At 41.4% G+C, this 18177-nt stretch overlaps 1 protein-coding gene across 4 annotated transcripts in view; it reads right to left on the bottom strand.

Annotated features, from left to right (window-relative positions):
• Positions 1 to 18177, bottom strand: part of MYO1D (myosin ID) — a 268223-nt gene that overhangs the window by 146183 nt on the left and 103863 nt on the right. For all 4 annotated transcript variants that reach the window (XM_008571096.1, XM_008571094.1, XM_008571093.1 and 1 more), the window contains exons 16-18: positions 9365 to 9588; positions 3786 to 3930; positions 2928 to 3032 (exon numbers count right to left, since the gene is read on the bottom strand). In XM_008571096.1, coding sequence (XP_008569318.1) covers positions 2928 to 3032; positions 3786 to 3930; positions 9365 to 9588 — 474 coding nt within the window. The remainder of the gene's footprint in view (positions 1 to 2927; positions 3033 to 3785; positions 3931 to 9364; positions 9589 to 18177) is intronic.

Genomic DNA, 18177 nt, shown 5'->3' with positions numbered 1-18177 from the left:
GAAAAAGTCTATTTCATTTTGGATTTTGAAAGATACATTTTGGTGAGTATCGAGTTCTCGGCTGACAGTTCATTTTTCAGTACTTTAAAGACTGCTTCACTGTCTTCTCACTTGCACTGCTTCTGAAACTGGATTCACCCTTTGTTCCAAACTGATGAATCTGGTCACAATGTGCCTTGGTATAGGTCACTTCATGTTTCTTATGCTTGGGGTTTGTGGAGCTTTTGGGATCTGTGCTTTTGTAGTTTTCATCAAATTTGGGGAAATGTTAGCTATTGTTTTTTCAAATCTTTTTTTATTTCTCCTCTTCTCTCCTCTCCCTCAGAGATTCCAACTGCTATAGCCCAGATGATGTTGTCTGACAACTTCCTGATCCTTTGTTGTGTTTTGAGTCTTTTATTTTCTCTCTGTGTTTAATTCTGGATAGTTTTATTGCTATATCTTCAAATTCACTAATCTTTCTTTTGCAAAGTCTACTCTGCTGTTAATCCTATTGAATGTATTTTCCCTCTCAGCCATTGTATTTTTCCTCTCTGTAAGTTCAATGCAGGTCATTTAAAAATTGTCTGTGTGTTTATTTAACATGTTCAATCCTTCCCCTAGCTTTTTGAAGGTATGGGATATAATTAGAATAATTGTTTTAATGACCTTGTCTGTTAATTCTATAATTTGTGTCAGTTTGGAGTCAATGTGAATGATCGATTTTTCTTCTCATTATGGGGTTGTAGTCTCCTGTTATTTTGTATGCCTGGTAATTTTTGATTAGATGACATGCATTCTAAATTTTACCTTCTGGGTGCTGGATATTTTCATATTCTTGTAAACATTTTTGAGCTTTGTTCTGGGATGCTGTTAGGTTACTTGCAAAATTTGATTCTCGCCAGTGTGCTTTTAAGATTTGTTGGTAGGATTAGAGCAGTGTTTAGTCAAGGGCTAATTATTCCTCCCTACTAAGGCAAGACTGTTGTCACTACTCTACCAAATGCCCCATGAATCATGAGGCTTTCCAGTCTGGCTGGTGGGAACAGGCACGATTTGCAACCCTGTGTGAATACTGGGCATTGTTACCTCTACTCTTTTGGGGTAGTTCTTTCCCCAGCCTTTAGTAGTTTCCTCATATGCATGTGCTGATCAGTACTCATCTGAATAGTCAAAGTAGAGCCTCTAAAGAGATCTCTGGAATTTTCTCTCTATGCAGCTCTCTCTTCTCTGGTACTCTGCTCTGCAAACTCTAGCTGCATTGGTCTCTCCCAGCTCTCAGCTCTGTCTTTTCAATTAGGGAGTCTACTGGGCTCTGACTTGGCTCCCCGCTGCTCAGGCCATGGACAGGAAAGTCTCTCAAGGCAGTAAACTGGCTAACTATAGGACTCACCTCATGTTTTCTAGTATTTCAAGGATTACTGTCTTTCCTTGCTTGATGTCCACTGTCTTGAAAACCACTGTTTCATGTATGAGGGTACTTAAAAGAGTTCATGAAAAGATTAGTATTATCTTTTAATTCTATTTTCCTACAAACTTTTTGAAGTACCTTTATATTTTGTTCTCTTCTCCCCACATATATTCTTTTCCCATTCATTTTAATAGTTACATTGTATTCTATTATGTACATACACAATTTATTAATCCTAGATCCATTGATGCATATTTACATTTTTTCCATTTTTTGGCTGTTACAATGTACAAATCTGTATACATATTTATCTTTGGATATGTATGCAAATGTATTAGTAGGGTAAATCCTGAGTCATGGAATTCCTAGATTAAGTAGAATAGGCATTTAATATTTTGATAGACACTGCCAAATTGTCCATTCAAAAGGACTGTATTTTATACTCCTACCAATAGTGTTCCCCTAAATCCCTGCAAACAATGGTTATTATCAATACTTTAAAATTTGCCAAATTTATTGTTGAAAAATCATATTTCATTATTTTGGTATACACAATACTGTAATTATATATATTTTTTAAAGATTTGAAATGAAGCACCTGTAAAATCACCTAAACTTGGACCTTTGTTATGAGGTAATTCTTTGATAATTTTCTTAATTCCTCCTTCGGATAGTGTCATATTGATGTCAATCTCCTCTTTTTTTCTTTTTTTTGGTGGTTGGTTGGTATGGGGATCTGAACCCTTGAACTTGGCATTATAACACCATGCTCTAACCAACTGAGCTAACTGGCCAGCCCCAATATCTCTTCTTGGGTCAACCTAGGCTATATTTTTCTTAAATTCACCATGTCATTAACATAACAAAATTTATTTGGCTAATTTTACAAGATGCCCTTTTATAATTATTTCAATTTCTTCTCCTTATATTCTTATAAATTAGTGTTTTAAGTTTTTTTAAAAATCCAGCTACATCCCTTGCCTTCTACTTCCCAACTCCACACTTCTGTTTGCCCAACTGTGATCATCTCCAGGTAAATAACAGTCCATATATCCTCATCAGATGGGCAAATACCTTCATGGCATGTAACTTTCTCCCCCATCTTCCACATCTCAATGTATCCTACTCCTCTTTTAGAAAATACATTCTTCCTCCTCCGAACAATGTTTTCTTTTTTTAAACAGTAATAATATATGTATAAAAAGTACTAAATGACCATTTAATACAAAGCAGATCTGTAGGTGCTATGAAAGATACACATGTAGCAAAATATAAATTCCTGACCTCAAGGACGTCCCTCCACCCTGTTTTAAAAAGAAATGGATATCAAAAATATTCACTTCCCTTAGGAAATCTGTATATCCTAACTTGAACACTGTAGCAGCTCAGCCACTCCAGTGATGCCTTGGCACAGACAGGTGTGGCTCGCTGATGATGTGGCTGTTAGCTGCCTGCTGCTGTTTTACTGCAGGCATACTCGGGTTTCACCTGAATCAGTCTTTTCTTTCCAAGATGGTCTGTTTCAAGTTTGCCTTACCTTACGGACGTGACAGGAAAAGAGGACATTCATGTATTTGTCCTTCCGTTTCAGTTCATTAGCAACAGGGACAAAAGTGCCTGAGGTCTGAGATGTATCTGGCTTCTGAAAGGAAAAGGAAACAAGATAAAATGAGTACACTTTTTTTTTGTCTTTTTTCGTGACCGGCTACAGATCGCAACCCTCAGTGTCGCGCCCGTACCGGACCGGGACTGGCAACGGGATCACAACCCTCGATGTTGCGCCCGCACCTCGCTCAGCCAGTGAGCGGCCGGTCTGTATGTGGGATCCGAACCCTCGGCGGGAGCGCCGCCGTGCTCCCAAGCGGCGCACTGTAGCAGTGCACCACTGGGCCGGCCCTAAAATGAGTACACTTAGCGTTTTAGATGAAAAGGTGATCTTTTAGTATATTGCTTTACAACTATATTTACACATTTCACACATGCGTTTTTTATCTCCTCGCCCAGATGGTAAGCCACTTATAACATCAAAGGTCCTATACAATTTTTAAACTAGGGGATGGGAGAAAGGATGAAATGTAGTTTAGGGAGTAATTCATATAAAGGTGGTAATTAAAAATAGTTGATGAATTATGTAAAGGAAAGTTTAAGTGGTCAAGGGCCTGGATATAGAGTGTACCTAATACATATCGATACAACATAGAGAACCCTTTTTAAAGTGGGGAAACATTAAATATTGCATATTTAGAAGCACAAAATGTCTTAATTTCGCATCTCTCACAGAAGTGATTTAGTTACTCAAGGTGTTTTATTCTTTCTGCAAATTCCTGGAGAAAAATTCTTCTCTTTCTTTGTAAAGGGAACAGGAGTAGGTTCCACTTTGTTCTTTTGGACTCACCGAAGCAAGATAGTTGCCCTCCCATGCCCTCTGGAGCCCAAGGTCAGCTCTGTGGCCTTTCAGCATTTCCATGGCTGCGACTTTTGCTCTAACCTGGGGCAGGTCTGAAGCAGGTATGCTCTTGATGAGCTGGGATGCTCTCCATCTATGAGTAAGTAAACAAAATGTATTAGGTGTTAGGAATACAATCCCATTCATTCTCAAAAGTGGAATGAAGGCAAAGTACTTGCATGCTACACTAAAAAAGAGTAAAATGCCTCCAAAATATAGACAGAAGTTGTTAATATACACACAGTTTTATGTGGAACAGGTATTTTACACAACTTGCTTTATTTGTGTGTTTTGAAAGAAACTAGAACTTAGAAATACATGGACTCATAATATTTAAATTTAGGGTACAGAAACTTCGGATTCATCACTCACTCATTCAACTAATGTTTTCTAGGCACCTACTAAACTCCAGGCGCCGTTCTAGGCAGTGGAGGCATAGCCATGAGCAAAATAGACAAAGTTCTTTCTGCTAGGTGCTTGTATTGTAGAGAAATGACAGACAATAAATGCACACGAGTAGATATACAGTATGTGTGACGGGGACACGTGCTATGAGGAAAACAAGACAAAGCAAGGAGGACAGGGAGAGCAGCAGAGGGAAGGACAGGGTGCAGGTGGTATTTACGTAGGGTGGTCTGGAGGCACTGCTGATAAGGACAGATGAACAGAGACCTACAGGAAGGGAGGGGTCAGTCACATGGAGACTTGAGCAAGAGGCTCCAGGAGGAGGACCCAGCAAGTGCAAAGGCACTAGGATGTGAGGAGCAGCAGGGAGTCCTGTGAAGCTGGAGCAGCTTGAGGAGCAGGGAGAGTAACAGGAGGCGAGGTCAGAGGGAGGGCCAGAGCCAGGATTTATAGAGCCGTGGAGGCCATTACCAGGACTCTGGCCTTTACACTGAATGACATGAGAAGCCACTGGCAGGTTCTAAACAAAGAAGAACTGTGACCTGATTCACACTCTAAAAGGATCACTGTGACTGCTGCAGGCTGGGAACAGGACGACCTGTCAGGAGGCTGTTTCTGTAACGCACGTGCTAGAGGATGGCGGCTCTTATCTGGAGGTGGCGGTGGAGGCGGGGAAGGGGTGGTGCTGGGCCTGTTCTGAAGAAAGAGCAGTAGGACTTGCTGAAGGACTAGATGTAGGGCCAGAGAGGATTTAAGGATGACTCCAAGGTTTTTTGGCCTAAGCAACTGAAAGCGTAAACCAAAAATAACCTATTCCTGACTGAGAAAACAGGTACAAGGTCTTTATGCTTTCAGCAGCATCCCAGCCCTACATGATACTTATGTCCTCTTTTCTGCCACGGGAGCTTGAAGAAGGGAGGCTGGAAATCTGAGGACTTCCTTTTAATTAAATGAATAATAAAGGCCAGTGGTTCTCAAAGTATGTTTCCATGAAATACTAGAATGAGATTCAACTAAAATTGAAAAGTGGTAATCTTTTCTCAAGTTATATACATAAAAGGTTAGAGAGAATTTTTCCATCTCAGAGTTTCCTGAGAGGTACCTTTGTTTTGAGATGGTGACTGGAGGCTAAATGTTTGTTTTTCTCTCTCTCTCAAATTCTCACTGAAATAATTGAATGAGTATGAAAATAAGAAAAAACCATAACACTACCAGCAAGTGAAAATGATGTCAATAAACTCGAAGGAAGGTGTGAAGACTTTCTGGAAGATACGAAGTGGATGGGATCGGGCTGATGTAGAAGTGGACGGGGAGGAACCTGTAGGCGTAGATGGGTTTTTTGACAAAGCCCAGAAGATCCTTAAGCCTGGAGCAGTAGGGGCTGGTAGCAAGGGCAGGAGGTGAAGGATTTCAAGGTGGGAGTTGTGCCAGTTCCCTGCACATGGAATGGCTGGCCGTGGTGAGGGAGGACATCTGCTATGGCAGCTAGGGTCAGAGATGGTAGGTTGCCAAAGCAACAACCGTGAAATAAAAGTGAAATCCTTTCCTCTACTTTCTATGGCCAACACACGCTCCAATGAGACAGACTGTCCTAAGATCATCTCAGAAGAGGCTGGAAGAGGGACAGGTTTGGAACAGCTGGTGGTCAAAGTCAAAGACACTGGTGATGGGAGGGCCTTACAACACTAAATGCCTTGCTAAGCACTTGCCCAAATTAGCCCATGAGCTCCAAACTTCACTACTGGTGGGGAGAGGACTCTGCTCTGCTGGTCTGTGTCCAGTCTATGTGGCTGTAGCTCTGCACTTGCCACCGTGACCCAGGACAAAGTCCACACCTGCCTACTCCAGAGGCCCACAGCACAGAGGCACACTGGGGGATCCGGAACCGACCTGCACACCCTGGAGAGAGGCACACAGACTTCTCATCCTGACCAAGCAAAACACCATTTATAAATATGTGTAGCCGACAACAGCTGCAGCCATAAAAATCACCAGCTTCAGTGACATGAAAAGGGGATGAAGCTGGGCATGAAGAGAGGCACAATTAAAAAGAATTACTGTGAGGAACGGGAATGATCTTAACCATGATTAGACGCACATTGAGATTTTTAGAAAAACAAAACCCCACAATCACAGTGGGACCCTTTAACACAATTTTCTCAGTAATCCACAGATCAAAAAATTCCTGATAGTGACTAGATCAGAAATCGGTAAACTGTAGCCTGCACCAAATCCAGTCCATGGCCTGTTTTTGTACTGCCCATGAGCTAAGAAAAGTTTTTACATTTTTACCTGTTTAACAAGACCAAAACAAAACAAGGAAGAATATGGGACAGAGGCTACATGTGTAGCCCACAAAGCCTAAAATATTTACTATCTGACCCTTTCAGAAAAAGTCTGCCGACCCCTGGACTAGATTAACACAACTGGCAAGATTCATTCAGTGTGTTTGTGTATGTGTGTACAGACAACAAACAGTAGACATGCTCTTTTCAAATGCCATTGACTATCAGCCCTGGGAGGGCTGGGGCTGTCTTTCACATGTTTCTTGTTTGTCACCGTATCCTTGGAACCTAAGTCAATGCCTGCAACACAGCAGGCATTCAGTAAATATTTGCTGAATGAGTAAGTTAAATTTTATACAAATTAATCAATTCTAGGCCACAAATAAGACCTTGGAATTTAAAAAGAAAGCCATACAGCCCATAGAGTAATCTAATCAAAATCAATAATAATCTTCTGAGGTCACTAAAAATATTATGAAGACTTTATTGTCATGGATAGACTTATTTTCAAGTAAAGGCATATAACCATACATATAATCCTCCTTGTGTAATCAAGAGAGAAAAAAAACCTGAATGGTATGTGACTACCTACGTGTACACGGAGTGTGAGCGAACATATCCATGATGCTGACCATGTACCAGGCACCATCTGAACGCTTTACACATACTTACTCATAATCCTTTCAGCAACCCTATCAAGAAAGTATTGTTATTGTGGTTCTTTTATAGAGAAGGAAACTGAGACACCGAGAGGTTAACTAATTTGCCCGAAGTTACCTAGCTAGTCAGTGGCAGAGCTGGAATATGAACCCAGGCTCCAGGGTCTGAGTTCCTAACTACCACATGATGGTGCTAAAATATAAAAAAAAAATATCTATTTTTTGACATGATGCTGTCTTTTACAGTGTGTGCATGTATTTATCAATGCACAGACAAAGGCTTAGAAGGATACAGTCATGAAAAGGATGGGGACATGTTCTGAGAAACGGGGATATGTTCTGAGAAATGCGTTGTTACGTGATTTCATTGTGCAAGCATCATAGAGTGTACTTACACCAACCTAGATGGTATAGCCATTATAATCTCATGGGACCATCGTCGTATATGCGGTCTGTTGTTGACTGAAACGTCATTATGTGGCACATGACTGCAATTGTTAACGAGTGGCTATCTCAGGGGAAGAAATAAAATGGGGATGACAAGGGGAAGTATGGAGGATTTCAACTTAAGTATCTGATATATTTCACTAAAAAAGAGCATGTATTCATGTATACTTAATTGCTTTTTAAATTATGTCAGAAATGCAGATTACAGATGATACCATTAATGAAAACAAATTTATCTCTGTGTTTAAAAAAAAGCCCACCAAAGTAGAAAACTAGCATTTACAGTATTATATCTGAGAATTGAGGGCTGAGGTAGGCCATAGATTGGATGCCCTCACCCTCTCATCTCACTGAAGCTTAATTCCCACTGTAACTGTTGAGGGTGGGAAATCCTATTATGGTAATTGAAAGGTGAGGTCTTGAAGAGGTGATTGGATTGTAGGACCCTGCAGTAGTGAATGGATTAATAGTGGTGGTCAGGGGCGTGGTTCTGAGGGCTTTAAAAAGAGAGTGAATGAGGAGGATTCTCTCTCTGTTGTCTCTGCTTCCACCATCTTGCAATGTGAGAGCCCTCGGTCACTGTTGCCACCACCAAATGGACTTTGGACTTCCCAGCCTCAGAAACTGTAAGCAATAAATTTTGTTTTTCTTTATAAATCACCCAGTTCCAGGTATTTTGTTACAAGCAACAGAAATAGACTAATACAAGATACTTTTGCTTTCAATAACTCTGTATTGTTTTATTTTTTCTTTTTATGAGCAATTATTTATTTCTTTAAAAAGTTAATGAGATACATATTAAAGAGTTTTTCTTCCCTGAATTTTCTATCTTTTGATACCTTCCACCAATTATATAGAGGAAAATCTAAAGATAAAATCTGATTTGGCACAGAATTATACATTAGTTCTTTTACATTTAGTATATCAATTGATTCAGTGTTCTTTATGAAGTACAATGATACTAAATGACTACATTTGAGAACTAGTACCTTAGTTTATGTGACTAGATGGCTGTATCTAAGGCAGAGCTAAATATATCTGGTGCACACTAGCAATAAATAAGCTCAAAAAATGAGGAGAAATGTCTTATGAATAACTACACACTCAGATTCAGGGCAGGTTATAAAAAAATGAAAATCAATTGGAAAGGTACCAAATTTTACATGGGTGTTTATTTATTTAAGAACTAGCTTGCTCTAAAACAGTTGTTTCCCCTCTTGCCTACACTTTAAAATCACATGGGAAAGTTTAAAAAAGACCTCTGCCTGCCCCTCACCCCACAGCTCCATTAAGCAGGACTCTCTGGAGGTGGGGCCTGGGCATCAGTGTGTTTCATCAACTCCTCATGATTCTATGGTGCAGCAAGACCAGGAACAGCTGCTCTGAAAGGACCGATGGACTTTCTAGTTTGAGTTATGTGTGGCGATTTAATTTTTTACTAATAAAAGAAAGTAGGGACAGTGTGCTAGTGGCTTATCTTAAATATAGCTTGGATCCAAGGGTTGTGGCATACTTCTGTCAACAGCTATAGGAAAAACAAATGGGCACTTCCATTGTTTTGAGAGGTAAGCAAGTGCCCTTTGAAAGAGAAATCTACAAAACTGAAGACATAAGATAAAAAGTAAATGTCATAATTGCAAATGCTGAGCCAATATCGTGGTCTCAGATTCGTGACTTCATATATTAAGTGTGCGCCCATAAAGGGACGCAGTGCATATCAACAATTTCTTACCTATTAAAAATCGCCTGTAGGTTTTCCTCGAAACGGCGAAGAACTTTAGGAGGGGCTGGCCACTTCACGTGCTTCCCGTAGTCTCTCATGGTCTTGACGCCGTGGAAGCGTCTGGCCACCTCATGGATGTATGATTTCACTTTGTAGCGCCGGTAGTACCTGATTATCGTCAGAGCTGCCTTGGTCCTCTTGTACCGCATACGGGCCAGGGTGCCTCGCCACACCTTCACAATAGATAAGGGAACAGGAAAAACACTGCTGGCTGGCTGGATGAGTAGGAGATGACTCTGACATTATAGAAGCTCCTCTACTTACAAACTCAAGAGGGGTCTTGCTTGTGTGTATAAAACCAGCCAGAGCCAAAGCACGCCAATCCTACCTGCCACCGACAGATGGCGCTAGGAGCCATGTCGGTCATTCTGTTTCAGCTGTCTGGCTGTTCATTATTCTACATGGAAGTATGTGCAGAGTTTGAAGCAGAGTCCTGTTTTAACTTTACTGTCATGAAAAGAAGAAAGCCAAAATGCAAATATCTTTAGATAAATATTTTAGCAATGCGGAAGGGACGCAAGATGCGTCAGAACCACAAGCCAGAGGCATCTACAGTCTCTGGTAAATCCTAGCTTCAGGTAGATTATGCACACTGACCACTTAAGTAATGGTAATGTCACTTTACCACCTGTGCACCCCCTCTCCCCAGGCACTATGTAAACTCCGAAGAATTTAAATGTATTCCTGGGGAAAGGATAAAACAGATTACTAATATCATATGACTCTTCGTTAGATGTTTTTCAGTGTTCAGAAATCAACCTTCATCCAAGCCCGGTGAAATGAGAGAGACTTCCCCCACCCCCGCCTACCCGCCCCAGGATCCTTTGTCCAGATACCCATATTTCTCAACCTCTCAAGCAAAGACAAATTTGATATAATCAATTCATTACTGGCTCTTCCCCTGTATATCCAAATTTACTCTTTCTTATAATATTTCCAGCATATAACCCCCTTTCTTTTCCTTTCTGCTACCAGAGTCTTCAAGACTCCACACTACTGTAATTGCTTTCTTCAATAAACTTCTGTACACACCCACATCATGCTCCGATATTTAATATTTACTGCTGCTACTTAAATAACTGTTCCAATTCTTAGATCATATTATTTCCCTCCCTAGTCCTTGGCTTTTCAGAACCAAAATTTTCAACCTCTAGTTCAAAGCCCACAGTATGGGTTCTCCAGACTCCCTCAGGTTTCTTTTATTTCTTCTTAAATCCCCATCTGTGCCCACGAATTTCTCATAAAAATTTGTGCAATGCCTCTTTTATTCGGTCATTTTAGGTTTGTCTTTGTGCAGCAGGCTCCTAAACTTGCACCATGTGCTTCCACTGTTCTGCCTTTTCAGCTTCAGCTGAACGCTAAAGATAGAACTATTTGCATATTACACGTGAGGAGGTCATCAAGGGATCGCAATGGGTCAAGAAAAACATAATATATAGGGAAATATGACATACAAGCAACTTGCAATGGGAAAATAGAGTTCACATATAAACAGAACATATAAAGACGAGGCAATGAAAACAAACTCGTTTTCTCATGCTGCATCAGGACGCGAGCCTCTTTAGTGAAATGGCTCTCTTCTTGCTTGCAGCTGAATCCACTGAACAGATGGCTTTGTTACGCCTCCACCCAAGTGCTAAAATAAAGGTCCCCTCTTTAGTATCTTGTAAAACCAAAAGAATACAATTACAGGGTGGAAGTATGTGATTCAGTTTCTTAGACACAACACATTTTTAAACTTTCACACTGTTTGCTTCTTTTTTTTTTTTTTTTTTTTTTTGAGGAAGGAATTTAAGACTTCCTGGAGCTGTATTTATACAGAAAATCAATATTTAATTTTCAAGAAGAGTTTTATAGAGCTTTTTATTAAAATACTTTTGGTTACATTCTTTAGTAATTTGAAAAAATAATCTTATAAGTGCTTTTGAAGGGGTAGTTTTTCTGACAACCTTTAAAATTTCATCTGTGTTGGTTAAGTTTTGCATAGTCGAAAAAAATCAAGTAGTACAAAAATTCTTATAATAAAAGACAGTAGTAGCCCCTCACATCACCCACGTAAACCCACCTCCCTACTGCATAGGCTCATTCTATATAAACTATTCTAGCTGTTTCTTCTGGTATTTACTGTCATATTTATAAATACTACATATGTACTATTATTTCTTAGTTGGTCCTTTTATAGACACTATCCAAATTACAAAATTTGGAGATTTAGCTCTCTATCATTCTTACTTTTCCTTCAATCACCCCAATAATAGTTACGTCAAAAGTTTTAAGTTGATAGTATTTACATTATTAACTATACTATCTTTACATTATAAATTGAAAAAATAATTTACCTATTATACATGTACGTATTATACTACATTATATTATATATCACATATAAATTTGGATCATCACTGTGCTAAGGAGTATAACTATTCTTCCTTTACTTTATTATGTAAATTTATTTTCACCCATAGTTAATAACTGTCTTGTTTTTAAAATTTGTTTTATTTTCAATATACATACTATATAACTATTCTTCCTTTACTTTATTATGTAAATTTATTTTCACCCATAGTTAATAACTGTCGTTTTTAAAATTTGTTTTATTTTCAATATACATACTAATTTTTTTTTTCCTTTTTTTTTGTCTTTTTTCGTGACCGGTAACGGGATCGCAACCCTCGGTGTCGCGCCTGCACCGTGCTCAACCAGTGAGCGGACGGGTCTCTATATGGGATCCGAACCCTTGGCGGCAGCGCTGCCGCACTCCCAAGTGCCTCACTCTACTGAGTGCGCCACCGGGCCGGCCCATACATAGTAATTTTTGCTGAATGCTCTCACAGACCCATCAAATAATCAGCAATAATTTTCCAGTTGTCAAGCACATTAACTGAATCTTTTTCTTTGATATTCCCTGTATCTTCATGCTCTTTTGGCCCACTGCACATTTCCTATCCTGGGACGTTTTCAACTAATCTTCCATGTTGGATCCCTGAATTTATTTATTTACTTTTGGTGTTTGGCTTCCCCTGGCTCCATACCTCAGGACCCTGATGGGGCCCTGTGGCAGTGGTAGCAGCTTGCCTAGTTGTGACTGGGTTCGGCTTCCCCTGGCTGCAGCTTCCCCTGGCTCCAGGCCTCATTCTAAGATATTGTGGCAGAGTAGCTGGGGGAGAAGGAGAAGGGAAGGGGAAAGGGAAATAGGATAGGAAGAGAAGGATGGAGAGGAAACATGATGGAGGCCTGTGGCCCCCCTCATTTTGGCAGTGTAGACCAAGGGTCTTCCAGTGGCAGCTGGGTCATCGCTGGGCTGGCTGCAGATGTCAGAGGGGTGTGGTGGCTGAAGCCCTCAGCCCCCCACACTGGCTCAGGAGCCTGGGGCACTTCCTGTGGCAGCTCAGTGGTCACTGCAGGGATGGCTGTGGATGTTGGGGGAGGGTGTGGCTGAGGCCCTTGGCCCTCCACCATCTGGGGCACTTCCTGTGGTGGCTCGGAGGTCATCGCTGGCCCCCACTGCTCCGGCTTAACTGAATCTTTTTCTTTGATACTCCCTGTATCCTCCTGTTCTTTTGGCTCACTACACGGTTCCTATCCTGGAACTTTTTAAGCTATCTTCCATGTTGGATCTCTGATCCCTGAATTTATATGTTTTCCTTGTTTTTTCCCTCCAGTAGTTCCCCCCAAAAGGTGCACGGCCATCTTCTGTTTTCTTTAATTTTTGTTCTCTTTAATTTCCTTGAGAGTACAAAGCAGTTGCCTAAAATGTTATCTGTTTCTTGGGGTATAAGAGCACAGTAGCTAATATCAGCCTCTGGACACAGACTGCCTGTGTTCAAATCCTACTCCACTCTTAAGAGCTGGGTAAACTTAGGCAAACTTCTTAATTCCCCTGTGCCTTGGTTTTCTTATCTGTAAAATGGGATAATAATGGTGCTTACCTTGTAGTGTAATTGTGAGGATTAAAGGAGTTAATACACACAAAACAGTTAAAATAGTGCCTGGCAGGTAGGTGGTGCTTAATAAGCATAGGTTGTTATGACTATTTGAAAATCTATTCTTCATTTGTCTTTAGAAGGCAATGCTACCTTCTTTTTTGTATGAGCAGATTTTTGGTTTCCATCACAGGTGACCTGAAAACTCTTTAATGACTGTGAGCCATTCTTTATCAGCCTGCCCTTTGCCGGTGCTTGATGTGGTATTATTTTATTCTTCCACCTATAATATGGACTGGATGTCCATGGCTTATAAGCCTTACTGCATCTTTCAGCTGCCCAGGAGCAGTAGAGAGGGAGTTGAGGCTTTATGTAGCTGCCACTGAGGTCTTGTTTTAATCCTAATGAAATCAATGCATCAAAGCTTGCTTCACTGAGATTGGGGTGTATTGTGGCTTTTGGTTTGATGTGGGCCCCTAATATTATTTTTCCATGTCAGTTGTAGTTTCTCTTGGTTCAGCTGTAATAATTATCGCTAGCAGATGCTTTCCCTGTTCCTTGCCTGCTATTAATGTATTAGAGACAGAGAAGATGGTAAACTTTCTGACTTTTCTTTTTTTTCTTTCCTTTTTGTCTTTTTTCGTGTCCGGCAACGGATCGCAACCCTCAGTGTCGTGCCCTCACCGGACCAGGACCGGCAACGGAATCGCAACCCTCCGTGTTGCGCTCGCACCTCGCTCAGCCAGTGAGCGGGAACCGGTCTGTATGTGGGATCCGAACCCTCGGCGGGAGCACTGCCGCGCTCACAAGCGGCGCACTGTAGCAGGGCGCCACTGGGCCGGCCCCTTTCTGACTTTTCTTGCCTTGGGAAAGAAGTCTTCCTGATGGAAGAAAAGCTCCCCAATGGAAGTGTGGGGTATTCTAGGTAAGCCTTCCCTCTGGTTTGCCTTTATACTTAATGCCAACACCTTCAAAAGCACTCGGACTTTTCAGAATTCCCTCCTTGTACTTCACGTTCCATCTTCTCTTTGAAGAATATATTGATTTTTTAGTACCTTTCAATTTGGTCCAATTTCTCTTTTTCTGGATGCCACTTCTCAAAATTTGTGGTATGAAGTTAGAATCTTTTCTTGGTCTCAGGGTTGATGGCATGTTCTTTGTTATTTTTACATTTGATATTTGTTAATCTCACACAATTTGGGAGGAAAGAAATTTTGTGAGCCTGCAGTTATATCACCAACTTTATCAGAAGTCCCTTAGGCTTTATTTATTTAACTTCAGAGAAAAAGTAGCATTACAAAACTACACAGGAAAATGATTCTATGGAAAAAATGATTCATGTATTTTTCTTTATATTTTAAGCTTACTTGGTTTAAATAGATATGTTCCCATAAAAGTCTGTGAGTCTCTTTGGGGTGTTGTTGTTGATTTTCCCACCAAGGGTCTATGATTGGAATTAAGGTATAAGACAGATTTTTCCATTTTCCATGTTTGTTTAAAGCAGCTTAAATTGATAGGTTTTTCAAGAGCCATATAAAGCTTACTTCTGTGGAGGCCTATGCCTGATGATGGAGGTTCAGAAAGCAGAAACTTGAAGTTACATTCCATAAACAAATGCCTTACACTTATTTGCATATGCCCTGAGACATTCATCAAACAACAAGGGAGCCTAAAGGGGCCCTCTTTAAAATATCAGTACTAAAAGTGGAACCAGGCAGATGCTATGTGTTTAGGATGTGCTGCAAGAGAAGCAGAGCAGGAGGTGAAGGGCACGCTTGGGGATCTGCAAGGGGAAGTCGAGCAGAGGACATACGGCAGAGCGCAGCCTGATGGAGGACGAGCAACTGTTCCTGACAGAAAAGAGGACAGAGCAAGCCACGCGGCCAGCTCACAGGGAGCAACTGAGGCGGAAACAGAGAATGCTGCAGCAACACAGCACATATCCTTGCTGCTGAGGTGCCAGTTCTCAACATAGCATCCAGAGCGATCCTTTTCAGACCAAAGTCGGATCATGTCACTTCTCTGCTCAAAACTCTGCAGTGGCTCTCCAGGTCCGTCAGAGTGGAAGCCAGAATACTTCCAGTGGCCTATGCAGCCTCACATGGTCTGGTACTGTTCCTTCCCCGACTTCGTCCCCCACTGTACTCTGCCTTGCTTACTCCAGCCACACTGGCCTCCCTGTTTTACCCTGCACAGGCCAGGCAGCCTCTTGTCTCAGCGCCTCTGGACTAGCTGTTCCCTCTGCCTAGAATGATCTTCTCCCAGATACCACAAGGCTGATTTCTTCAACTCCAGCCACACTGGCCTCCCTGTTTTACCCTGCACAGGCCAGGCAGCCTCTTGTCTCAGCACCTCTGGACTAGCTGTTCCCTCTGCCTAGAATGATCTTCTCCCAGATACCACAAGGCTGATTTCTTCACATCCTTGCTCAGTTGTCACCTTCTCAACAAGACCAGCCCTGACAATCCTAATTAAAAGTTCAACTTATCTGCGCCCTCCCCTCCTGGTACTCTTGATTCTCCTTACCACTCAGTTTTTCCTCTTTCCCTCAGCACTTAACACCTTCCAACGCAGCCTGTAATTTACACGTTATGGTATTGTTTATACTCCCCCCACCCCCACTGGATTTTAAGGTATACCAGCCCAGAGAACATTTCTTTTGCTCGCTGATGTATCTCCACTACCTAGAACAATGCCAAGGACATAGAAGCCACTCAATAATATCTGTTGAATGAATGAATGTTTTCACCTTCATCTTCCAACCCTAATAATGAACCTTCCATTTTCAGCTGCCACTTCCATCTTCAACGGCTCATCCTTATACTTGGAGTATTTCTTTTAAAGCATGTTGCTCTTATTTTATGAATGCAACATCTCATCCTTCCCCCCTGAGAATACAATTCATGGTTCTATCTTTACACTGCTCCTTGTATTGCACCTGGTACCTGTAAGTCCCCTTTTCTCCTGTCTTGGTCTCATGCCAGAGGCCTTCCTCAAATGTCTGGGGTTCCTTGGCTGTCCATTTACACTGATAAGTGAAAAGCCACTTGGAAGCTCTGTATATGCGCTTTATGGAAGGTGGACTTTACTATGGGGTGGTTAGGTGGGGACCAGCCATCTGTTGGGGACCCCAGAATATCAGTATCTTAAAATGTTTCTCTTTGCTGCCAGAATTCTCAGAGTGAAGGGGAATGGGAGCTTGGTAGGGGGTGAGGCGGGGAATATCTCACTCTTCAATATCTACACTTTCACTTAGTATCCTTGGTTTCAATATGGTGCCTGACCCCTCCCCTCTGCTGAGCCTGGTGTCCCCAAGCCGAGAGCTTCTCTTTTTTAATTTCTTCAGACAGCAAACTTCTGGCTTCTATCAGAATGAGACTGAGGTATTCACCAAGCTTTGTGATGTCTGGGAGGAGATCTAGGGGTCTATTCCTCTTTAGACAGATTTTTAACCAACCTCCTCCTTCAGCTCTACCCATCACCCCTAATAAAGAGGCACCTGGTCCTTTCCATTCCTGAATCTTTCTCCAGCCCTGTTGTTGGATGAACTGGCTTATTTGTCTTGTTCTCTGCAGGCACTTAGACTTCAGATGCTTTTTCCATCTGCTTGGGGGAGTAACCACTCATTGACTTACTTTCAAAATTACATTGATACCTTTTGTCTGCTGTTGTTTCCACTGTGGTTCTATTTGTCCTTGTGAGTTTACACAATTTTATTTCTTTACTTCTCTTGTAGGGGTGTTAAGAGTAAACATAAGCACGATTGTCATGTTTAACCAGATGTTGTATAATGCCATCTTAATTCTACCATTTTTATTCTCTCTGGCACACACTTTCTCAGTGGTCAGGCACTTCAAAGCAACATCTGGCAGTTATTAAAGTACAACATACACTTTGCAAAAGATGTAGGATTCTCAGTTACACTCCATTAAGAAGTAGGTCAATTACATATCCTCGGTTCAGTTTTGAAATCAAACACAGGTCAGCTTTCCATTTTTCCCTAGTTCCCAATGTTTTGTTTGTTTTAAAAATTCTAGTCATTAAAGGATTTGGGCTCTTTCTGCCTTGTTGTCAATACAAATCACTACTTCACAGATCTCCAGTGCTCTGAATTTTCTCTCGGTTTCCACAACCAGAATCCTTCAAAATTTCAGCTTCTCAGGCCCTCCATGCCTAGGGACAGTTTTTAGAAGCATGTTTCTTCCATGTCTACCCTTAAATTTCCCACATAGTTATTTTGGCAGAATTCTGACAGTTTGTGGTTGTTAAGGGGTTGTGTAGAGGAGAGTTTATTTAGGTACCAGATTGAACTCTGAGCAAATTGTAAAATACACAAAATTTATCTTTGGTATCCACACACCCCATCAAATTTAGAATATGACAGTTGCATCAAATTTGAGTTCATGATTGATTAATGAAGGCTTGGCCCCTTCTAAGAGTTATTTTAAAGGAAGACTCAGAGACAGAAAGATCTTCCTGAGTTACTTCTCTTCCACTAAAATATCTCTATGAGGGACAAAATGGATAAAGACCTGATGTGCTATTTTAAAAATGCTGGTTCCCCATGTTTTTACCAGAATAGTAGGTTAATATGTATCGAGAAGAAAATAAGATCCAGGGCCGGCCCGGTGGCGCACTGGATAGGTGCGCCGCTTGGGAAGCGCGGCGGCGCTTCCGCCCAAGGGTTCGGATCCCACATGCAGACCGGTTCCCGCTCACTGGCTGAGCGAGGTGCGGGAGCAACACCGAGGGCTGCGGTCCCGTTGCTGGTCCCCGGTCCGGTACGGGAGCAACACTGAGGGTTGCGATCCGTTGCCGGACATGGAAAAAGACAAAAGA

Source organism: Galeopterus variegatus, unplaced genomic scaffold (assembly GCF_000696425.1).
Source record: "Galeopterus variegatus unplaced genomic scaffold, G_variegatus-3.0.2 Scaffold660, whole genome shotgun sequence".
NCBI classification, from domain to species: Eukaryota; Metazoa; Chordata; class Mammalia; order Dermoptera; family Cynocephalidae; genus Galeopterus; species Galeopterus variegatus.
The sequence above is the reverse complement of the archived record's forward strand: the minus strand, read 5'-3'. Positions and strand labels throughout refer to the sequence as shown.